We start from the raw sequence: 25,354 nt of genomic DNA on the forward strand, positions 1-25,354 counted from the left end.
CCATCTGACTTTCATGAGGACAAGTGACAGGCTTTAAAGTTTAAAATAGCACTATTAAAGCAGTATAAAAATGTACATATTCAAGACATGTCAGTAAGATGGGACATTGTCACAGAATAATGGGTGCTAGCTACTCAGCATTCAAAGTAGGACAAAAAAGAGGGAGACACTAATGTGATTCTCAGCTTCCTAGGGAGCAGACAATAAGAAATAAATAGAGAAGGGGGACAGCACAATGCTTCTGTGTGTACCCCTGCCATGGTAAAGAGCATTTGAGCTGGGTTCTCTATGGCCATGCACTTCAGAGCAGCGTTTGTGCCATAGCACGCTCTCTGCCATCCTATGCCCTGCCAAAAAAAAAGCCTTAACTGACCCCACAGCAAAGTTGTCTGTTAGTATCTTCTACCTTTCCATCTTGGCTAAGGTAGTAAGCCAGAAGCCTTTTGAAAAGCAGGGCCTGAATAACCTTCCACGTGCCCCCCCTGGGCTTGCCCGTGTGGCCGGGGATTGCGCAGGCCAGTGGCGGGAGCTGCCCTGCTCCAGCTGGCAGAGCTGGCACGCTGGGCTGCTTTGTGGTTGGGTCATAAGAAACTGCTGGGCTTTGACATGAGAAAGGCCTTGTCCCTCTGGAAGGTGGCTTGCCTCTTTCCCTGCCTCCTCTGGTCATGTGGGTGGTTCAGTAGTGTGTCTCCTTTTGGTGTTGACTTTGTAAATTGTGGTAATAGCAATGCCTAGAGCTCTTCCTCCCCGGGGGAATTACAGGGGTGCCGGCAGGATGGTCTGTGGGCTCGGGGCTGCAGGGTGGAGCGAGTGGCCCTGGGGCGGTCTGCAAGGACAGGAGTTGCAAAGTGAGTACGTGTTAGTCTTAAGGAAGAGACCTGCTGTCTCAGGGGTAAGGTTGGGGTCGGCGCTCCCCCTGCCCCCAGTCCCTGTGGCTTCGGTACAGACCAGCTTTCCCTTGCAGAAAGGCGGCTTTAGACTCTGTCCTGTGGTTATGTGCCCTATTCCCCAAATGTTTGCGCTCTGCCTTTGAGATAGCACAGGCTCTCTGTGTTATGGCCATATTGGGGCATCACTCGAACAGCACAGTTAAGGTTGTGTTTGCTCTTACCTTAACTCTTTATTTACTGGTTTCCAAGGGAATAGCTAGGACTGACATTCTAGAAAGGCACTTCGTGCTCCTGGCAACCTTCATGAATTTCGTTGTCAGCAAACTCCTTACTTTTGAAAATTTACAGGAGGAATATCTTTTGGTGAGCATTCACGTTGATTGCAGCAGTTTACAGTCAGCAATTAGTTTGCCCTGGAGACGCTACTGCAGCCATGTATGACTAACTGCTCCTTCCCAGCCTGGGCCCTTCACCTCACTTAAGGGGTGACAGAGGCAGTACTTTTCTATGTATGTCCTGTTAAAAAGGCAGCATGAGGAATCTGAGTAACACCTGTCTGGATGAGGGCAGGCAGACACACGTTCCCTTGCATGGGCTCTGGGATGCTGGCTATGAGCCGCCCCAGCCCCCCTGTCTCATTAGCCAGCAAGGAGGGCCAGTTAGCGTGACATTGAGCTGAGCAGGCACAAAAGCATGGCTTTGCACTGGAGTTGTTTTCCTTCTGGACAGCCTGAAACCAAAGAAAAGCAAATGTACACAAAGATGTAGTTCTGCCCATACACCTTTTGTGTCTCAATCTCAACTGTCTTTATTGTTCTTCTCTTTCTCTGGTCTCCATAAACACTTTTCCCTATGTGCCATTTCTAATCTCATTAAGCAGAATGTTCCATTTGCTGCCCTGTGTCCCTTATTACCAGATCTACATAGTGCAGGTGAACTGGTTTAGACTTTCTCAGTGATATAGTGCAAGCTGTAGGCAAAACTGACTCCTGTGTCTCTCCTAAACTCCCTTTGGTCCCAAAATGGAGCTGCCTGCCTTCACCTGTCCATCTCAGCCTTGGTCCATCCCTTAGTCTGACCCTAATTCCTGCTGAACCTTATAAGGTTGCTTAATGTTTTTCACTCATTTTAGGTGCATTTCATATTCAAATTTGGATTACTTCATTTTTTTAACCATTTAAACAAAACATTCAGACATTTCCCCCTTTGTTTTCTTCTTCAACTGAAGCAGTTCAGAGTGAACTGGAAAATTGTTTTGCCTAATTCAAATCCATATTTTGGAGATGTTTGGGGAAGTAGTGGGTTTCCTCCTTGCTCTGCTGCTCAATTATTTAATCACTTCACTAGTGATCATTTAATGAAATATCCAGCCAGTTAGTTTGGTTTGGGATTGTTGGATTATTTTTTTTTTTAATTGTAGATAAATATTTTCCTTTTATGAACAAGATAGTTTCCTCAGTGTCTGGTTTTCATTTTTAGGGAATAGTCATCCAACTAACAATCTGACTGGCCGGCACTGATTCCACTCAGCTGGAGATATTTTGCAGTATGTGCTATCACACAGACCCCACATGGCAACACTTTGTACAACAACCAAAAAAAGACAGGCAGAAGAGGGCATGTGACAGTAAATCCAGTCATCTGAAGAGTCCACAGAGACTCTTCAGAGAAGGGAACATTCCTTATGCATGTTACACAAAAGCCCAAAAGGTGATGAGTGACACTTCCCACTTTCATTTCTTTGGGAAGATTCGGTGTCATCACACATGTCTCTACTTTACCACTAGTGTTTGACTATTTCCCCATAGGAAGTAAAGTGCCAGCTCAGTCTTTACCATTCTGTCTCTTAATGATCAATTATTTTTAATTGGAACCTCTTGCATTGTGCCAAATCTTGAGAGGCTCCCATCAAGATCAGGGCTCCAGCAAGATGGGAACAGTACCAACACATACATGGGGACAACAGAGACATTTTTGTCCCAAAGAGCATGATCCTATTTAGAGAAGGGCCAAAAAAGAAGTGAAGGTAAGGATGATTGGAAGAATTTGCAGACCATGGGCAAGTTTGGGAAATGCATGCCAGTCTCCTGACCCCTAGTCTTGTGCCCTGTCTGCTGGCACACACTGCTTCTCATTTATAATAAAAATGTCATTGTCTGTGCAGAATTACATTTAAGAACAAATAAAATAGGCTGGTATTGATACAAAGAACTTTACTAGCTAAATAAGATTCAGGAAAGGATGATGCTGAGAGGTTATCATGTCTTTCACAGGTTTATTTTTATGTCTCTAACTCGTTACATCTTGAATGTCTGTGTTCAAGTAACGTATTAAGTCTGAGAGCAGTGGTGAAATGCTGACCAAAGGACACTTATATTAACAAAGCTAGTTTTAATGAAAATTGATAGCAAATTCAGAGTCATTTAAGTGACATTTCTGAGTCTCTTGAGATTATTTTTTTGAGAAACTTTTATTTCAGTTCTTGTATTGAGAGGTTTTGGTTGGGAGATTTGAATCAGAATTCAGTGTTGTGAGATCTTTACTTAAGGAAAATGAGAGACAGAGAGTTAACGTGTTAGTTCTGTTGGTTATTGATGACTCTATTAGTCAAATGGCAAAAACCGTAAGGAATCTCAAGGACAAAAATTAGCTGCCTGTCTGTGGACAGTGATACAAAGCTCTGTGACTTCATAACAAAGCAGAACTGCCCACGATTAGTTCATCTTTGCAAATAAGGGATTTCTGGCTCACAGTAACTGTAAAGTACGGTCTGTTAAATCTTAAAATATTCAGATCCAGGACTTTGGTTTAGCCTACCATGAAAGCAGAAAGTTGCCGTCAGATTTGGCATGGGCTCTGGAAACCCAGCCCACCTCCTGCCCCTGCCTTAGAAGAGGAATATCGTTCAGGCACAGGTGCTGTTTAGCCCCTTCAGACACCGGTGCAGCTTGGTCTCTTCCAGTGGTCACTGTGAGCTGCTTTAGAGACGCCAAATCTTTGCCTTCATCTACTTTGTGCCTGAATTCGTTAGCCGTCATGAGAGTTGTTTCTGCAAATCCAATAGCTGATTTACTATCTTCAGAGAGCAGAATGTGTAAAGAAAAACAGTATGAATAAATCCTCTCTCTAGAAGGGCTTTCTATCCACTCACATAATCCTGCTCGGTTCCAGCCTGGTATGCATAGTTGTGTAAAGGTGTCAGATGACATCCCTTTTACTGGCTGTTGGTCCTAATGGAATGCTGCTTTGCACATCTCGTAAAGTAAGGACGGGAAACGCTGCCTGAAACTTTTACATTTCGCTGTTAATTAAAAAAAAAAAAAAAAAAAAAAAAATTGAGAGGCAAGAGCAGTACAAATAAGAAATGCTCTTTTCATCATGGATTAAATAAAAAAGTTTCCATCTTTACATTTAGTTTTTTACCCTTTCTAAAGACTGACTTTTGCTTTAGATAATCAAAGCTGGCTTTGAACTAGCACACACAGAAAAAAATCTTCTTTTTTCTTTAAAAATAGCCCTATAGATATATATACATATCACAGCCTTTCATTCCTTTTATAGACTGTTTCATTTTCTGTGAGAATGTGAAAGTTCTGAGTGATCCAGAGCTCACACAGGCACCACAACAACACGGGGAGTGGGGTCCAGGCACACTATTGCAATTAACACCAGTGTTTAATTAGCAGACAGCTGCACTGGGCAAGGGCCTTTTGATTTTCTCTCATCACTGGGTTTTTGATGAGAGCTTTACCTGCAGTTGTACCTTGTGGTTGTCACACCAGCATGCACTCACACTACATGTGCACACACATACACACACCCCCTGCATGGAAAATTTGTGGATAGAAGCCATGTCAGGCAACCGATCAGATTCGTGCTTTAGGTAGATATTTTTGGAAGCAGCTCCCTTTGTCTGTCTTCCATAAAAACTCTTAATTATGTTTTTGTTTGTTTTGGGGGGATTTATAACTTAGAGCTGCTTTGATGCATTTAGGAATCCTTTTTGTTTGTTGGTTTACTTTATTTAGCATAAAAACCTGATGCGTGATGAAGGTGAACGGGTGCAGAAGTCTCCCACAGGAAAGGCTGGCACCGGGGCAACACACAAACGTTTACCCCAGTCAGCTTAGATGCCTCCTTATTTCATTAGTGAAAGAAGTATAGTAGTCTCATGCTGTTCCCTGTTGTTGAGGCAGGAAAATGTCCGAACACCAACTAATCCTTCTACTTGGCTATCTTTGGTAAAGAAAAATGCTGTTGGAGGTCATGGTAACAGAAAAAACTGTTGAGGAACTAAGAGATGAAGTGAGAACATGGCAGGGAAGGTGGGTTCTCGCTGCTAAGGGCTTGGATGAAACCTTGGACAACTCTGCTTTAGGCCTGCTACTATGATTTAGATCCTGCTTGCAGCAAGCTGAAGTGAACTGTAATGATTTAAAGAGGGACAGCAGAAGTGTCATGGCGCCTGCTGATACTAACTGTTTACAGTATATAGCAAATGAGAGATTGAGAAGTACTGGAAGAGCGAAGCATGCTACAGCACCAGCACAGCTGGGCCCAAAGCCTTATCTCTGCTGTGCCTAAGCACCAGTATAACACAAGTCCATTTTGTTTGACTGTCATCAACAGCTGTTGATTTTCACGCATGCCCAGTTCAGTGTAATTTTCTAATTACCTAGCTTGCATCCTTATACTCTCACACACCTTATATTTGAGCCATGGCTAGAGTGATACTCCTGTGAAAGCATGTGCTCAGCCTGCCTTTTTTTGATAAGTTTTTGATAAGATATTGGAAAACATACAAATAATTTACTCTAGCTGGGGGTCTTAATTAGGTGTTCTCTAGAATGGGACCTACTTGCAAAACCTCAGACTACAAACCCTGTTACAATTGTATTTCATTTATTCTGATTTTGAGAGTATTTATTCTCACAATATTCCTGTAACATAGGGAAGTGCCACAGTTCCAATTTTATAGACGAGGAATTAGAGACACAGATGAGATTTTCCAGTCAATTACCAAGACATGCACCTGGGAATGTAAGCGCTTATGAAAAGTGCTTTCCATGTACATACCTGCATCTTTAGCTGCCTGAATACTGCTGAAAGTCTGGCTGTAAGTGATCTGTCCATCATCTGTGACAGTGCAGGTAATCAGGCACTTGTTTTCCAAATCCTAGATTAGTGCCTGCTTGCTAGAACACCCTTTTGTGTCCATCTGAGCCAGATAACATTTTATTTCTGCTACAACTCCCATTGGAATTCCCCGTTCACCACAAGATTTTTTGGAAGCCCCTCTGTATGTTAGTTAGCCTGAGAAAAAGGGCAGCACGGTGGGAATAATATTACTCCTTGCCTGCCCTGAGAACAGCATTGCCTTCCGGTAGATTGGGTTGAGAACAATGCAAGACTTGCCAATACCTCCAGTAAAGCTGGAGGTAAGGGAGAACTGGACTTTTTTTTTTTTTTTTTCCTAGATGTCATCCTGGCCTTTTGGATCCTAGTGTTAATAGTAAAGTTATGGCTACCCTGGGGACCGCATGATGGGGTTAATTTCCAAGACCAGTGGCAGCCAAAGCCTACTCAGATAGACTGCTCCCCTAGGCAGCACACACTGGTTTTCCACCTGTATTTGTAACAGTAACATGCTTAAGCAAAGGCTTGCGTGTAACCAACCCAAGTTGTGACACAGCTGGGGCAGCCAAAATGAACAAGTTGTTGCTAGCAGGATTTCCTGACTAATATGGATAAGTGATCCCCCCCAATTTACAACTGTTATTTAAAAATGTGCTCTAGGCCCTGCTTATTCCTGCTTTTTATCCATATTCTCATTTATACCAGTCCCATAGTTTCCTGGCATGGTTAGGCTGGCTGTAGAGAGGAGCAAGCCATGTAGAGGACTACACACTCATGACCCTGTTTGGGCCTGTCTGTTCTCACTGTGCATCATTCAGTCGAACACTGTTTGGCTGCAGCTGTGGAAATGCTGTGTCTGAATCCAGTCTTTACCTGGATTAGGCGAAAGTGCTGTGCTTTACTTCCACTAATCTGGTTTTGAGAGGAGCAGTGCCCAGCCACCCAAACCAGGCAACCTTGGACCTTGGGTTTCAACAGTGTCAAAACCCTCCCCGTCCGCCTCTGTCTGCAGTGCAAGCTGGTTGGCTGAGCAGCATTATATTCTGATGTACGTATTTTAGTTTTACAGTTTGGGCAACATTTTAGTCAAAATGTGTTGGTTCTAAGTGGGGCATTTGGGAACTTGCCATACACTGTATTTATTCTCCCAATCCTATATTATCCTGTGCAGTGTTGTAGCTGCCAAAACCACACACTCATGTTGGCACGAAACAATTATCCTGGTTTATATAGAACAGGCTTGGCAATAGTCTATCTCAATGAACAGTCGTAGTGCTGAAAGATTCAGTGTCGTCTTTTCCTCTCCAAGCAACAGACTAAATTTCTTTCAGCTGGATTCATGTTTTTAAAAAATAAAAGGAGTAGAAAGCAAGTACAGAGAGCAGGGTGTATATAGAGTACCTGTAAGGTCTAGAAGTGAGAATGAGATGCAGAAAAAAAACAACTATTTAAGACACAAGCTAGTAATTTGGTTTCTAAACCCATGTGAAATTATAAATAATGTTTACTGTTGCCAGTTGGTGAACGCAGAAATGTGTGGTTTTTTACTTGCATGCAAAGCTATTGGTTGTGGGTGAAGTACTTAGACAAAAACATTCAATCGCTGGTGTGGGTATTCCGCCAAAAATAAACCCAAACAAACACTGACGTATTGTAAAACCACTTTTTTCTGCAGAGACAGACATTCAGTTGCTGTTGCTATTTGTGAATTCTAGGACTTGTAAAGCCTCCTGTTTCACTTGCCTGAAATAATAATACTTTCTTCTGGAAAGGAACACAAACATCTGTGAAACTTAAGAACCAGTGTTTATATATTTTTCATAAAAAAGTAGTATATGGTGTAAATTTACAGGGTTATTGATCAATGACAACTATTACTTGCCAAGGTCTTGTGAACCAAAACCACTGCATAGACAAAAGCTAAAGGTGAACGGTATGAAACTTTTCTTAAACTTACAAGAATGTTAACTGAAAGTGGAATTAAACATTAGTCAAAGAAAAATCATTCTGCGGTGATTAGCAAAGATTAATAAAGGCTTATTTTTCCTCCTTTTTTCCAGACAGCTTCACAAAGAGATTTTTTAAATTGTACTTTATGAAAGTTAACTGCTACTTTGTTATCAGAATGGTGATAGATTTTTATTCCAGGAGGCCAGACGCTATCGCTACTTGAAATTCTCCAAATTGTTTCCACTGTGAGCAAATTCAGTCTTGATGCAAGTCACATCTGCTTAAAAGTGAATAGCAGTTGCTTCTACTTTACACCAGCATCAAATTTCATCTACAATCTCAAATTTTAAAAATCAATTTAAGTCCTGGGATTTGGATAGTTTTGCGTGAGTGACTTTAAATCCAGAAGTACCTAATAGGAAATACTGAAATAAAAGCATTCAGCTTTAGTGGTTTCTGGTGGAAACAGAGACATTTCCTTTCAGATAAGACTTTTTTTTTTTTTTTTTTTTTTTAATAGTTCACAAGACATAAGTTTTTCCACATACAGACAAAAAAGTAGCCATCGCACCTAAATGCAGTTTCTCATTCAGCTAGCAAGGGTGGGTGGTGAGTGGAGAAGAACAGGGGGACAGGCCTGCGTGAATTGCAGGTTTAGCTGTCCATGATGTATTAAGGATTAATTGCATGTTTAGCAACACAGCTGTGGCTGCACAGCACAGGGGCGTCAGTCACACCACTGCTCCTGTCCGTTCCCAGTCCTTCAACATGAGCTGTTTCAGCCATTCCATCGCTCTGGCTGGCACTGATGGATTAATGGGAGGAAGTGTTTATAGAAAGGTTCAGGTTTCCCAAGTGAGTGGAATGAAACCCCCCTCAGCAGTGATCAGCAAGCTCATGTCACGCAGCAGTTTGAAGCAGCCTGCCTCACAGGAACGCAAAGGCCTTTGCAAAAAGGAAACTTGACAAGTGAGCAATTCTGGGGAGCAGCTAGAGGTGTTTTCAAATAAAAGACGTGGGTTTTCTAGAAAGGCACTGTGAATGGGGCTAGCTCTGAAAAGAACCTTAAGTCAGTAGTTCATATACTGTAAATGTAAAAGGTTATGTTTGAGAGCATAGTGTCCAAATAGCACGCTGAGAGAAAGTACAACTATGGCACACTGTGCTCAGTCAGTGAAACAATATTGCAGCTACCATGATGGTACCCAGCTAAGACATCTCAGATCTCTGTTCTGTAACTTAAATTTTAGTATAGCTGTAGTTAAAGGCAAAGGAAGGGTGATGAACCCAATAAATAGGCTGAAATCATTGCAAGAGGAAAAGCTGGAAACTATCATCATTTCACAGGTGTAAAATTCTGTTTGCTGGGGCACTTTCCATGATTGTAGTAACACAGCTTGAGATCTAAACATTCATTTCAGTTTAAAAAAATGAAATAAAATAGACCATTCCATTGAAGCTATAAAACTTTCAGATGACTGTGATAAGAAAGAATGTAGGCTTCAGGCTAGCTATTAAGATTAAAGTAAAATTCACCTGAACAATAATATTGGAGATAGCAAAGGTTCTGGGGGAGAAAAAAAAGCTGGTTCAAGACACTGCCCTTCGAAAGCTATTGAAAAGGACCGAGTCCTTATTGTTTCCCTAAAACACCCCCCTACCCCCACCCCCCACAGCAAGGATTTAATTTACAGCCCTTGTAGCACCCTCCAGTTCTCAAAGTCCTTTTTGAATGGGAAGAGAGCATTATCCTTATTTTCTAGATAAGGAAACTGGTTGATCAGCTTGCCCTTCAGGGAGAGGCAGAGCCTGTAAGAAAACTTGGCTAGGATGCAAGTACCTCAAGTGAGGACAAACATTTGAAACGGTCTCAAAATGTGATTTCCTATTGTGAGGGGCCAGTTTCAAGTCACAGCTGAGTTTCTAGTCAGTGTATTCACAGTGTTCACCCAAAAGTCTCCTGCATCTCCCACAGCAAAGTAGGGGGAAAAACTCCAGAGAGCTGCCCCCCCTTCTATAACCTGCCAAGTGTTCAAAGAGTCAAATAATTTCATTGGAGCCCTTGTATTAAAAATTATTTATTTAGTGATCTGTACATGGGATGAAGCAGGGCCTCATACAGACCTTCAAAAAAAATCAAGTAAAAACATAAATACATATTTTTCTTACAAAAATGAGATTTACAAAATATACATACTGCACTTGTCTTACACGTTTGTTTTTTTCTTTTTCTTCCACGTGCACATTATAGAATACAAAAACCCAAGCCCTGCAAGTCTGAAATCAGATCTACTGAAGGATTTGGCTGATGGGCCCATTCCTCATGCCCAGACTACTGGTATGCCCTCAGACAGCAGCAGTCTGCCCCCTCACCCTGAACAGGTTTTTTCTTTTTAACTTTCATTCCAGACACTTTTCCCCCCAAAAAAATGAAGAGCAGCTATAGGGTGGAGACTTGCTAAAAATCCAGAACTTCCTATTTTGTCCTTAGGCAAGAATATACACACACACATACACTTATAAAAACAACCCTTCAGTGAATATAAAGGTAAAGTAGTACGCAAAAAAAATAAAATATGAACAAGTCAACATAAAAATTTCAGAATAGAAAAATCTGTCACATTTCAAAAAGAAAACAATGCATTTGATGATTAATTTTTGAACATCTTTCCTTCCAAGACGCGATTACTGGAAACTTAACCAGCTGTATTTTAGCTGAAATGAGAAGGCTCCCCACTTGCAGTAACTGCTTGCTTCTAAACCCCAGCCCCAGCCCCCTCCTGCACCACTGAGTCATTGCCATGCAGTTCAGGGAACCTGAGGAGCAGGCCTCGTGAGCCAAAAGGACTTCTCCTGGCCCCAGAAGCCATCTGTGTATTGCCTTTACTTGCAGCGAGCTCACGGCAAAGCAGGAGAGGAAGGAAGCAGGTTTGTGGGAAGAAAAGAATCGCATCTTTACATTACATATTTTAACGGCTCTTGTTTTGGGAGGTGCTCTCGGTTACGCTCTTCTTGCCCTCTAAGTCTTGCGTTTCATTCAGCTTAGAAAAGCGACCCATACTGAACGGTAGGAAAACATCCTGCCTCCTCCTTTTTTCATAAAAGGAATGTTTATTTCTGCGAGCTCCTCACATCCAAGGGTGAACCTCAACGACTTCTTTTTGTTAGTTTGCCCATAAAAACCGATCCCATGCTTATGCCTTTCTACACAGAAAACACTTTTGTTTCCCTCTTTGTCTCCTAGAACAAAGGCAAGGGGGAAAAGCCTTCTGCTGAAAAGCAACAAGTCATTTCTTTTCAGGGTGTGGAATAGCAACCCCCTCCTTCCCCACAGCAGCAAGAACAACAGACCGAGGGCCGAATTTTCACTTTAAAACAATTACAACAGGTATGGCGGAGGTAAAAAGGAACCTGTGAGTTGACAGACCAAAGGCACCTCACCAGCACACGGTCTGGGCTGTAGCTGGCGGTGCAGTACTCACGTGATTGCTCCGCCGAGCTGGAAGAAGCAGGCAGTAATCTCAGGCTCAGGACTTACCCTGAAGTAAGCGTTGCAGTTTGACCCCAGCAATTTGGAGAGGGTTTGGCTACTTCTCGGCAGGGGCAGCTCAACAGATCTGCCTTCCCCTCCCTCTCACCCAAAGCAAGGCAGAATGGTTTTAGTTGGATTAGGGTTTTTTTTCCAGCACAGGGGCAGCAGGAGAGAGAAGGGGACTTCTTGCAGGTGAAGGACTCTCCCAACCCACCAGTGGCCTCTTGATCTGTGCTCTTCCTCTTAGCTGGGCATAAGCACTACTGGACAGTCCGTCTGATTCTTTACGCAAAGATTATGGGTTTTTTCCAACCCCCGGGAGGAAGAAAAAGTTTGGAAAAGCCTCCCTCCCTCTTCGGGGAGCCATTGCCATCCTCTTCTGCCGAGTATCCCTCTCCTCTGCATGTGTGCATGTGTGTGTGCGTGCGCCAGAGGGGATAGGGGGTCTCATACTGCCGTCTCGCCTTTGCTGCCGGTGCTGAGTCTGTGGTAGAAGCGTCGCCAGGACTGAAGGGTTTTGCCAGACCAGATCCAGAAGCCAGTCGTGATCCCAACAATCATGGTCATGAGGTACTTGATCATGAAGACAGTGAAGTCTGGGCTCATAGGGGCGAAGTGGCTGGGACAGGGCACGGCGTAAGTTTTGCAGGTCTGGAGGAGCCACGTCTTCTCCCAGGTGCCACGGAAGGCCTGCTCATAGAAGTAACATGCCAGGACAATGGTGGCAGGCACTGTGTAGAGGACGCTGAAGACACCGATGCGCACCATCAGCTTCTCTAGTTTCTCCGTCTTGGTGCCGTCGTGCTTCATGATGGTGCGAATGCGAAACAAAGACACGAAGCCAGCAAGCAAGAACGAAGTGCCAATGAAGAGGTACACAAACAAGGGCGCCAGCACAAATCCCCGCAGCGAGTCTACACTATAGATACCTACGTAGCACACGCCACTGAGTACGTCCCCGTCCACCTGCCCCATGGCCAAGATGGTGATGGTTTTGACAGCGGGCACAGCCCAGGCGGCCAGGTGGAAGTACTGGGAGTTGGCCTCGATGGCCTCGTGGCCCCACTTCATGCCGGCAGCCAGGAACCAGGTGAGGGACAGGATGACCCACCAGATGGAGCTGGCCATGCCGAAAAAGTAGAGGATCATGAAGAGGATGGTGCAGCCTTCCTTCTTGGTGCCTTGGGCCACAGTGCGGTAGCCGTCCTCAGAGAAGCGCTCCAAACACACCACCCGCTCCTCCAGCAAGAAACCTGCCGCGTAGGCCACCGCCACCATGAAATAGCAGCCCGAGAGGAAGATGATGGGCCGCTCCGGGTAGCTGAAACGGCGCATGTCCACCAGGTAGGTGAGCACAGTGAAGAGGGTGGAGGCGCAGCAGAGCACAGACCACACGCCCACCCACAGCCGGGCAAATCGCACCTCTGCCTCCTTGAAGTACATGAGCCCGTTGGGCCGGGCGGGCTCGCAGGGGGCCCCGCAGTCCCGCTCCCCCAGGAACCGGTAGCCCAAGTAAGGGGGCACTTTGAGCTGCCGCGGGCAAGAGAAGGAGAAGCCGGAGGGGGGCTGCGGCGGGGTGAGGAAGTCGGGGAGGTAGCCAGCCGTGGGGTGGGCCGTGGCCCCCCGGCCTGCCGCACCGCCAGGCCCCGGCGGGGCGTCCGACGTGTTTTGCCCCACGCAGATCTCGCCCGCGCCGTGGACCGGGAAGTTCTCGCAACGGAGCCGCTCTGGCCACTGGAAGCCGAACTTGTTCATGAGGGCCTCGCAGCCCTGGCGGGCCCGCTCGCAGAGGGAGCGGCAGGGCGGGATGGCCTGCTCCAGCACGGTGCACACCGGCGCGTACATGGAGCAGAGGAAGAACTTGAGCTCGGCCGAGCACTGCACCTTGACCAGCGGGTAGAACTGGTGCACCTCCAGCCCCGCGTCCTCCTGGTTGGTGTGGCCCAGCAGGTTGGGCAGGATGGTCTGGTTGTAGGCGATATCCGTGCAGAGCGGGATGGAGATGGGCTGGCAGAAGCCGTGGTCCGGCACGGAGATGCCCTTCTCGCCGTGGTACTGCTGCGCCGCCGCGCCCGCGGGGGTCCCCAGCAGGGCGGCCAGCAGCGCGGCCAGGCCCAGCACGGGGCAGCCGCCGGCGGCCGCTCCGCCGCCGCCGCCTCCTCCTCCAGTCCGCATCGCCGGGGCGGCCGGGGGCCCGGGGAGCCGCGGGAAGTCCTTTAGAGCCGGGCGGCGCGGAGACCCAGGGGCATCAGCGTCCGGCGGGCGGTGGCGGGGCCCCTGCCGCGGGGCAGGGGCGCGGCGGCTCCGCGACTTTCTTCCTCGGCTGCGGCGGGTCGGCGCTTGCGGCGCGGCGGCGTTTCCCTCGGCGAAAGTTTCTGGAGCTGCTCCCGCCGGAGAAAGCGGCGGCGGCGGCGAGGCCGGAGACGCGCACCAAGCCCGGCGAGAGCTCCGGCCGGCTCCGCGCAGGGTCCCGCCGCGGCGGCGGCGGCGCTGCTCCCCGCCCGGCTGCGCGGCGCCGGGGATTTAGGTTACGGCTAAACGGATTATTACCGCGCCCGGCTGAGCCGTGTATTTTACTCCGGGGCTTAAGTAACTTTTAAAATCCAATTACTGCGCGATCCTCCCCACGGCTCGTCTGGGCTCCGCTCCCGACGGGCGCAGCTGCGCGCTGTGCGTCCGGGGTAGCCGTGAGCCTCCCGCTCCGCCCGCGGCCCCGCCGACACAGCCCGCACCCCGGCTCCCGGCCCGCGGCCGCGCCGGCACAAAAAAACCCACATATACGCGCGGGCGCGCTCGGGGCCCCGCCCCCGCCGCCGGCCCCATTCACAAACCGCGCCAGGGGCGGGGCCGCGCGGCGCCCGCCCGCCAATCGCCGCGCAGGGGGCGGGGCGGGCGCGCCGGAGGGGGAGGGGGAGGGGAGGGGAGGGGGAGGAGCCCGCGCGGGGGGAAAAAAAAAAGTTGCGAACAACTTTTTCCCATCCGCGGCGGGGCGGGAGGGGCCGCCCCGGGGCCCCCCACCCCCCCGCGCTGCGGGGCAGAGCCGGGAAGGGAGGGGGGGGCCCCGCCAGCTCGCTGAGGGTGGCCCGAGTGAACTAAAATTAACTGGCTGCTCTCTGAGCAGGCTTTCAAAATGCAAACAGCTGCCTGCGCCCAGAGCTGTTAAAAAAGAAGGGAAAAAAAAAAAAGGGGGGGGGGTAGGCAGCGCCCGGATATATTTGCAGAATAAGATGATCGCGCTGTCGGGATGTTCGTGTCTGCGCCATCGCCTCCCCCAGCATGGGGGGCTTGATTTGTTATCGCAGCATGACCGTTGCTTTTTTGCTGGCAGAATAAACGCTTTATTCATGCAAATCTAAGCTCTAGCTGGGGGAAGGCAGCTTTTTTTGAAACGTCCAGTGTTACCTAAGCAGAGAGGAGAAATTTAAATCCCCATCTGCACTGCCGCAACCCTTTCAGAGTCTCGAAAAGGCAGAAAAAAGCAGCAGTTCCTCTGGAAGTGCCCAGCCTGTCTGGAGGAGAGAAAATGGCATAGGTGGGGGAGGGCTGTTACGGGCCTGCCAGGCAGTGCTGAGCGGATCTAGAGCTAGACCGACCTCCATTTGCTAAGGGCAGAAGCGTGGGGTTTGCAGCATAGCTGTGCTGTGTTTTGAGGTGCACCACCAAAACACGGCTTGCTGGAGCCATCCAGCCTCTGGAACATGCAGGCAGAGCGTGTCCTCGGCAGGCACAGAGGCGTGTGCTCCACAACTCCCTGCAGCAGCCCCTGCCTTTCCTTCTCACTGGCCTGAGGCTCGGGCCGAGTGTTATTCGACCTACCCCATCGCTCCCTTTGAGGATGGAGGTCCCCTGAACTGTACTATTCAAATTTTTACTTTTACTCTTTTACTCTGGATTATGCTCCTGTTAGCGACTATGCAAATACACGATCTGTACAGTCCTCCAGGGCCGTTCGAGAGAGCAGGGTTTGGCTCAGGGTACTCCAAACAGCAATTGTTGGACAAATGTTTCCCATATCCTCTCCTGCTCGTGAGCAATGTGTCCTCATGCCAGTAAGACCATGGAGCTGCAGCTTTTGTTACATTTGTAAAGAGAAGTTGACAGTTATAAACAGTCTTACTAAAATAAATTTACTCCTCTAAAAGTGGATGTGTTTTTAAAAATATGTGTTCTCCAAAATATGTACAGGCAGGACTAGCTACTCATGGCTGCAACAGTTGCTTCTGGATAATAAGTCTTCATTCTCTGTTATAGCTTAAGAGTGCCTTAAGAGAAACTTCAGTTTTTCAGTTTGTTAAGGCTTGTTATCTGAATTCCTTACTTTTATATACCTAGTGACTAAGCAGGTTTTTGTGATACTCTTTACCTAAATAACCTCCCGTGGTACAAACTTACATGAACTTGTCTACTCCATTGTTTGTTCTTTGGCTGTTAATAACCTTCCAGAAGGTTATTCTTTCCAGTTGTTTCTTTTTTTTTCCGTCCCATCTTTCTGTAACACTCCATGAGCCGTTGAGTCACTTATCTGTAATAATCACCTTAAAGCCTCTATTTTTCACTTCTGCTTATAAGACTGACTTCATCTGCAAAGCATTTTGTGATAATCGCTATGAAAAACACTGGATGAAAGGAGATGTTTCACTGACAGGCAATGACAATGCAGAGAAAGTAAACCAACTGCAAACTTTCGGCTCCATGCATCACTTGTGATTTCTGTACATAAAGAGACAAGTTCAGAGCTAGTAAAGTTGTACTGCAGGAAACGATCTTTCAGCAATAGGGAGACAGTGACAGAAACTATTTGGAGTAAGGAATGTCAAATCAAGTGGCAAGACTTTAACTGGGTATTTATTTACAAGGCAAGGCAGATGGCATCAGTGGTCCCCCCTGTTTTCTACAGGTCCCATTTGTTACAGTCATTCATCCAAACCATGGTACAAATGTAAAGATGACTGGGAGCTCTGGTACATGCTATAAAAGCTGTGTGACTCCATTACACTTGTAATGAACCGAACATAGAATCAGAGTGAAGCAAAAGGGAAAAAAAGAGAAATGGAAGGGTAGGCAGAAAGGAAGAAGGAAGGAAAGCTGTATCCTAGATTATTTCTTAGGGAAATAAGAAGAAAGTAAATTTACCACATGGAATGATGCTGCTAGGGCATCCCAGATGGCAGGAATGTGCAACAGGGTTTGTTGAAATGGAGGAAGAAAGTCTCTTGGGCATGTTAACAAATTCCAAGGGTTTTTTTCCTATTTAGACCCACTGGGAGATTGGACATAATCACTGAGAGAGGCAGTGGCAGTCTCAAAACAACAGAATGTGGCCTAAGAAAATCCTGGGCTCCTAAGTCAGTCTAGGACATCCTGACAGCTTTCAGGGGACTATTGAAAAAAACAATCCACCCCAAACCACCAAGCAGCAGCAAAATCCAGGATTCTGGATTGCAGGTTACCCAAAATATCTGGAGCCTCTGTGAGCAGCATCAGCCACGTTTCAGAAGGCAGCAAACTTGTGTTCATCTCCTGCTTTTACCTCAATCTAAATTCACGAGTGTTAGCCTGCAAAATTACTTAAATTTCCTCACAACAGGAGGGATTCTCATCAGCACGTAAGTACAGGCAGCCACCGTCAGCCAGGTTATCAGCCACCCAGAACAAATGTGCTGTACAAGACTTTGCAGCATCTGAGAAATTGTCTATTGCAACCACATAGCAGTTCAAAAGGTTTTCTCTAGAAATCTCCTAACCACTAGTGTTCTGAGTATGCTGCATGGTCTGTCAGCAGTATACCTTCACAAAGTCCCGGCAAGTCTAAGATCCCAAAATAAATTTACAGTCTCAGGTACTAACTCCGGAGCTGTCTGACTAGACTACGATGCACAGGGAAGAAATGTTAGGAACAAACAATTATTTCTCATTTTACAAATTTAAAAATAAATCCAGTTCAACTTCCCAGCTAAGTCAGAGTGAGGAGCGGCATCCCTACGTGATGTCTTTTCCTGCTGTTTTAAAGCCTCCTTAAATGGTGCCAGTATCATTTTCCTTGTTTCCTCTCCCATCTGATAGAAAACTCTTCCCATGGGGGGAGGGAAGCCAAAACAAAACACCCCCTCCCCACCCCACCACTTATTTTGGGTGCCTGAGGGTGAACATTTTCAGATTACCTGTTAGAAGGCTTCCAGTCCTCCTTGCCCTCAGAAGAACAAAGGCCATGGCTGCCCCCTTCTCCTACCCGCTCACAGAATCTTGCTGGGCCTCGCTGGCTGTCCTGCTAACCGACACTGCCAACGTTCTGATGCAAATGCCAGAATTGTGAGGTTTGTCCCAGTTACATTTAGTAAATAACTTCCATGACACTTTTAACCTCAACGTTTTGAAGCATACTTACATATAGTCTTGCATGATCGGGCAGGCTATTGAGCTAAGAACATCAAAATTTGCACTCCCTAAAGCTTAGTGGGGGAGTGCCAGGAGCCTGGGGGGAAATGATGCATTTGCCTGTTTTACATGATGATTTGCATAATTAGAAATAAAATAAGTTCACAGTATTATATCTGCTTGCATTTCTATCAGTCTGATAGATTACTTTAAATTGCATCTTGTCTGGGCTCACCGAAGAAATCCAGTCTTTCTGTAATGAGGTAGGAGAGCCTGGTATTTCACAGGCAGGGAGTGGGGAAGGCAAGGCTCTGCCCCCCACCATGGAGCCTTAATTTGAAATTAGATTGAAGACATAAGAAACTGATTGAAAAGAGCATATGGGGAGGGCACAGGTGACAAAAGGAAGGGGATACTGCTGGAGGGAATGTGGTTTCCCACAGTGAGAGAGGTAAAAGCTAGTTGCATCATGGATTTGTAAGATAATTATTAGCTTATGAAGTAGTATCCCAAAGGATACAGGGAAGCAGCACTGCCTTCCACATTTGTGATCAAATTGGGGAAAACCTTAGGAAAAGGTTCACAAAGATGGGCTATCAGGCTGATGATTGCTTTCATCTCCCAGATCCATGAATAAGAAAACAAAAACTGAAGTTGATCTGCTTATCCCCACTCAGCAGTCCAGTGAGGACACCAGTTACATTTTAACCCTTGCATGACATTTGGAATTCCTCTGTTTCTTTAAAGTTAATTTAATCTGCTTTCTCACAATTTTAGGGTTGCTCAGGTCCTTTGGAATAAATGGAGGCAATCCTCCCTCTTTCACTTTCTTAAGCTAGATGCTTTTTTTAACAAGGCAAATTCTCTGCTGGCAGTATTATTAGCCAGGCCTTGTCATCATTCTGTCTGGGTGCAGTAATATCGCAGCATGAAGAAGGGAAGCTTCCAGAGGCAGTGGGAAAAGATGACATTTGTGTCTGTGGTCCTCTTTCCATCAGTGGGGAAGATCCTGCCCTGAGAATCTGGATTTAGTATAGGCACATGCAAACTTACTTTCTGATCCTTTAAATCTTAAAAGGTGCTTCTGTCCTGGCAAGGTGTTTGGATGCTTCACAGACTGCTGTGGCTTATTTTGGCTCATTCCACGTACCCTGGGATATGTGACATGTCAGCCTAGGCAGCACGGCGAGCAGAACTGCTTGGGATGGAGCTGCCCCAGAATCCCTGGGCCAGCCACCTTCTCTCGGATGCTGCAGGAGTCCCAGTCTCATGGGTGCTCCAGTTTATCCTGAGCTCCTTCCAGTGCCTGTGAAAATGGCTGACAGGTCTGCAGAGGTCTCTAGCAGAGTTACTCCTTGCTTCATAATCCTAAAAGTATTACAGATCCAAACAAAAATAAATACACCCTTCCCTGCTTGCTCTCACGACCATGGAACGTTTTTTGGGAATCTGGCTAGTGTCTTTTTGTGGCTCACGCTCCCCATCCTAGAGCTATATTCCTCCAGACCTCTCTTCCACACTATGGATCCTTGATCTAGTCTGGATTATCTGACAGACATCCCTTTTCCTCCAAAACCCAGTGATTTTGTTCCTTCTGTGTGACTTCCCCTCCAGTTTCTGAAGCCAAAGACAAGTGCTAACACCTGATCTCTGGGTCCTTCCTGAAGGAACCACACAATTACAAAGCCCAGCTGTCTGCAGAAAAGCTAGAGAAAACTAGTTCTCCTCCCTTCAGCCAGCTGTGCCATTTGTGTAGCTGCCATTAAGGTGACTTCAATCTCTTATCTGAGAGTATTTTTGCATGCAACTCTAGCAAAGTAAGGCTGACTGAGGTATGTAGCAATTCAGTGAAGATCAGCCAAGTTTCTCAAGTTTGTGTATAAATTTCCCATCTCATTGCGGATGGTGACACGATATTTGTGAACACTGAATTACATTTTGCTTCCAGCAGCGGGGTTGGTGTAGATGTAGTGGGTGGTTGCTCTGATCTCTCTCCTGTTGATACCTTTGATTGTGAGGGATGTAATGGTCCCATGCATTGTGCTGTGTCTTTTGTCATTTATGCCCAACCTTGGTTTAATTTTGTCTTTCTACAGACTCATTTATTTGAGATTGTATCTTAAATCCTCTTTAATGCACAGACTGAAGGCTTGCACTTGTCCTGTTTGAGTTGGTGGGTAAGATTTCACTTGTTTCAATGGAAAAAGAGCAGGATACCCATCAAAGCCTCAAACTATGTTTATGTAGGAAGAAGAACCGGATTTAGCCCAAAATAAGAGATGGGAAAGACCCATTATATCATTTAGTCCCTGTTATTATATATGCTAGTGGTATAATTAGTCTAATTTTAAATGCCTTGAATAATGGGACTATTGCCATGTCTCTTGGGACATGGTTCTGCCATCTAACAATCGTATTGGCAGAAAGCCACTGCCTGATGTTTAAACAAATGGTTTATCTTTGCTTGATTAGGACTCACTAAAGATGAGTGCAGCCTCCAGAAATATGTTGTTTCCAAAGCTTAGAAAACAAGGAAAGAAGAGCTGTTATTCAATACAGAATTTGCCAGATGTCTAAAGAGGCTAAGGAATTCCTAAGCCTCTGTTTACCAAATCCTCTCTCCTCCTCCCATGAATGCTTAAATTACCAATCACTGCTACCATCCTGTGTTTAGGGTGAAATTTCCTTAACCAGCTTCGCTTCCCAAATTGGATTGTAAAGAGAAACAAACATTTTAATTGCTTTTATTTTCTCTCTTCCCGATGGGCTTGTACACGTTAACCCTTGTCCTCCACAATTACAATTAAACTCTTAAACAGAATTGTTTCTTCCTTTGGTCCCAATCATGCCCTGGAGACCCACGTGCCAAGGTGGTTCCCTGCTTGGAGGCCACCTGAAGGTTTGCTGTGTGGGGCTACTGCCTGCTGCACCCCTGCAAGCCCTGGAGATGGGTGATGCTGTTGCATGGAGAGCTTCCCTCTGCACGACAGCATCCAGGCAGTGGCGACCTAAAGTGCATTTCAGTGAAGCAGTGCTGTTAAGGAAAAGGGCAGAGGGCAAATGCCAGTGCCTACAGACAGCTCCTCTGAGAAACTGGGGCCATGAGGCTTGGGGACCAGCATCACACGCTTTCCTTTACCTTATTTTAACCAGTCATTTCTAAACTATGATTTCTACCTCAGTGTCAGCCTGCATTGGCTGGACTCTCTGGGAGCTGGGACCAGTGAAGGGCACTAGAGATATTAGGCTGATTTCCTTCTGTAGAGGGAGGGGAACCAGAAAGCAGCACTTCAAATAAGCTCCCTCCTCATGGAGTCTCTGAAGGGAATGAGGGCCCATTTTCTTAATTACATGTTCATTAGTATGTTTAGTGCTCTCCTCCCTCTCTTCCCCCAGCCCTGCCACCTGGGAGTTCCTACTATGTTACTGGAAAGCCACAGAGGTTTATTTAAATACCACATAGTCAGATCGGAATGAAAAGCTATGAAGCTTCCCCTCTTTAATACTTTTTGAAATTATTTATGGGCTATGCTTCTTGCCTATGTAGAAGGTGCCTTCTGAGATTCCTGCAAGTCAATGCAGAAATAGCTGTTTGAATTGAGCAATAATTAGAAGCATATGGAGCAAAGCAAAGCATCAGAGAAATCCCATTCTGCTAAAGAAACACTGCTGTCTGAAATAATTTCCGCTGCATGTAACATTTTCTCAGATGGGCTAAAAAGAAATAACATCATATGTCTGGTTTGCACCTACCAAAGCTGGGAAATTCAAAGTAACGTCTGTAATTCTGCTCTGAATTCAGCCTAATACCGCATGGCGTTTGCAGGGCCTGGACCACGGTTACAATATCTTTTCTTTGCTAGACCTCAGAACAATGGAGATTCAACTTCTTTTCGCTAATGTGTGTATATTTGTATTTATTTTTTTTTTCTCGAGCTTTGTGTTTTGGTTTGTTGTTTGGTTTTTGGTTTTTTTTTAAGGATTTAAAATGCTGAGGAATTGTTTGTGACTTAAGACCTGGTTAGGATCTTTTGTGATCCACAGGCTCAGTCTGGGGAAGGTACTCGGAGCTCTCAAATCCTAATTTGCTGCCAAATTCTTATGTGCTTGATGTGGTAGATTGTTTCACTCTCGACTTCTAAAAATAGCAGGTCCTGCTCTTGTTGCTCCCACAGATCATACCTTTGAGTTTAGAGATAACTGAAAACTCTGAGCACCTCAAGGGGAGATGTACAGCACCCAAGCTCAAATTTTAACTCTATTTCTCATTTGCCTTGCTCACACAATTGCAACTGGACACAGTTTACTATGGGGCTTTTGTTGAACCATGTTGTTGGGGTGAGATGATTTTCTTTTGATGATTACAACCTATTTGCCTGATAGCTATGCATAAAGTCATATTCTGGTCAGCTGCTATGCATGTACAGTAAAGCCGTGGTTTTAGTGATGAACTTGCTCATATTTATGCTGCATTTTTCTATAGGCAGGGATCCATACTGCAACTATCCACTAGCCATCTTAAAAAGCAACAGTGTTTTAAAATTACAAAGAGACAAAATATCTCTGAAAATTTAAATATTGTAAGACTCTAAAGTGTTCAAAGCTTGTGCTACTCAAGGTTGTTTATGAACAAGTTTGAGGGTTTTGCCTGGAGCAGAAGTTGCTCCTAGAAAAAAAAATAAATCCCATTTTTAAGGAAATCATAAACGTTGGCAGGTTACTGTTTTCTTTCTGATGTGAGCGAGCAGGCGTGTGCTAGGCTTGGCGAGGCCTTGGTGTGCGCCTGCCCCGCAGTGCTGTTTCCGACCGCGCTCAGGGCAGTTGTGCCAGTCGGGCAGGGGCTGGTCTCGCCGGTGCGGCGAGGAGCAAGCGTCACAGCAAGACCTGCGGTGTAGGAAGTGATTCTGGGAATACAATATCTGGCATTCCTCTGGTTGACCCTGCCTCCCAGCCCCATGCTGCTGTAGGTGCAGGGTTTTGCCTGGGGTGTGAAAACTGAAATTCCAGGGGCTGATACCTATTACGGTGCGATGGCAGAAGTAGAGACGTTAACGCTGGCGTCTTTGCCAAACTCCTACTGGTTTGTTTTCGTAAAGGCTGTTGCGGGTGGTGGGGGATAATGTAAGAAAATGAGATCTAATATTGAAACAATGGCTTTCTGGGCAAAGCAAACAAATCCTCCAGTAGCATCTCAGAAGCTGCCCCACGTGGTGCATTGGTGATGGTGGAGGACTGCTAATCCTGGAAACTGTGTATGGACATTGATACCATTTTTTTAAGGTCTGTGATCTGTGAGGTGCTTTACACTGGTTTTACCTGTATTTGAATGAGAACCCCATCTCTGGGTGAAGCATTATGCCAGTGGCTCCTGGTTAGGGAGGCAATAGGCTTCTGAAATGTGGTGGTGTTATTATCATTGTTATTATCCAAGTGCAGTGTGATCCTCAGTGCTTTTCTAGACATAACAGTAAAGACATTTTCTGCCCAGAAAGATCTTATTCATGCAAATTCTCACTGTGATAGAAAGGGTGTGGACTCATGAAACAGCCTGTGGAAGGTGGGACAGCTAAAGTGGTAACTGTCCCCAGCTGGTCCCCCTGCACTGTGCCAGGGATTGCTGCCTGCTGGGCAGCTCAGCTCAAAGCCATTCTAGGACTGCTATTGCATGGCCCACTGTGTTAGCACAGTTCAAATTTGGCACTGGCTTACTTCCCTTCTTTGGGCTGCAAACTGAGGTGGTTCCTGGAGCCATGTTACTTTTGGCCCAGAGATCCTTGCAGGAGAGAGTGGCAGGGCAGGGCGAGGAGGTGGGAGCTGCCGCAGCCATCTGATTTTCATCTGTGTCTGTGACTCAGTGCTCTCCCTGACCACGAGGGTCAGCTCTTTGTGAGTAAAGTCTATAGGCGTTGGTCCCTAGATATTATGCAGATACAGTGAGTTTGGGCTCTCTGAAGCAACCTGAGCAGCTGAGTAATAGCTATTCACCAGCTTCCGAATTTGCTCAACAGTTTTCCAGAGAAGGGCTCTGTTTTCCAAGTATTTCTAAGGCAGCTGTGCTTAAAACATCGAAGATCTAAAAATTAGATTTGCTTCAAAAGCATATCTTAAAGCTGCTTTTTTTTTTTTTTTTTTTGAGCTGCAGCTGAAGCCAGGCAGCCGAGAGCCAGCACAAGCGGTATTTTGCTACATGAACTCCCTAAGGTCTGAGGGCTTGTTTCCTAACAGGGCCAGCTAAAAACATCCCAGAACTGGCATGAGGGTTGTATAAAACATTGTTATGCTGTTGTCCATCTTTGGAAGTATTGGCTTGAAGGTACATACTTTTTCACTACATTTTTATGAAAATCACCTTTGAAAATAATTGTTTATTGAAAACTTTTCCAAAAAAATTCAATTTAGTGGTAGTATTTGAAGTAAACCCTTTTTCAAACCTGATGAAAAAACTATGATTGGGATAGGAGCTCATGTGGAAGCATCATGGGTGAAACCCCAAAATGTACATCATCCCAACATTTTTTTCTGAAAAATACTTGAAAAAAATCTGTACATGACAGTCTCTTCCTATGCACGAGCATATAGTTAAAAGAAAAATGAGGTCCGTTTTTAATGCAAAAGTGCCAAGTGTTTATAAACAGAAGCAAAACCAAAATTCGGGAAAACCCAGATTGTATAGCCTGGAGACCAAGCACCCCCTTGACTGGAGGAGGAATTAGTGCCTTGCATAATCAACCCTGGGGAGCTCATTTTGTCATGCTCAAAGGGCCACAGTGGTGCAACAGTAGGGGTGGAGGGATCAGCAAGCACCAACAATGAATTCTCTTTATTTTTCCAATTTAAGGCCTGAGTAGAGGAAATGCAAAGCTCTTCTTTTTTGCTCCCTCTTTTTTTTTTTTTTTTAAGGGTAGATGAAAAGAGCGAGGCAGTAAAGGAGCCAGATTGACACCTGTATCTGTGACAGCTCAGGCAAGGGAAATAGTGGGAAAGGATCTGCTGGCAGCAATTTGAAACTGTCCCCCTTCCTGACTTGGAGGCTTTGACTGATGGTGCAGCCATATGGTCGAACATCTTGAAGGGCCAGCAAAGAGGCACTGGTGCCAGTGCTGGGAAGGGAAACCAAGCCATTATCGGAAACCAGACCTCAGAAAGAAAGGAACCATTAATACAGAATTTTGCTTCATGCTTTGCTGTCCTCTCTGTGCACGGGACTCAGCATGGGGGGGAAGGTGAGGCCTGGCCTGGCTGCTGGGGATGGCTGTGCCGAGCCATGGTTAAAAGGAAGGGCTTCTTCCTCAGCACTTAGTGCGCAGCGTGGGCTCCTTCCAGGGCAGCATTTCCCTTTTTACACACGCTCTCACACTCTTCCTCTTTTCACGCGTACCCAAAATTTGGCTTTGTTACAGACTGCCACATTGGTTCTCCCTGCAAAAGAGCCATTGCAACACCAGGAGGACAGAGTTTGTTCAGCCCAGGC

At 46.0% G+C, this 25,354-nt stretch overlaps 1 protein-coding gene across 1 annotated transcript; it reads right to left on the reverse strand.

Moving 5' to 3' along the window:
* Nucleotides 1-10,043: 10,043 nt before the first annotated feature.
* Nucleotides 10,044-14,275, reverse strand: FZD7 (frizzled class receptor 7). Its single transcript, XM_074911244.1, has one exon. It carries the CDS (start codon nt 13,681-13,683, stop codon nt 11,956-11,958), a length of 1,728 nt encoding a protein of 575 aa, XP_074767345.1. The 5' UTR covers nt 13,684-14,275; the 3' UTR covers nt 10,044-11,955.
* Nucleotides 14,276-25,354: the final 11,079 nt, after the last annotated feature.

Source organism: Athene noctua, chromosome 7, assembly GCF_965140245.1.
Source record: "Athene noctua chromosome 7, bAthNoc1.hap1.1, whole genome shotgun sequence".
NCBI lineage: Eukaryota > Metazoa > Chordata > Aves > Strigiformes > Strigidae > Athene > Athene noctua.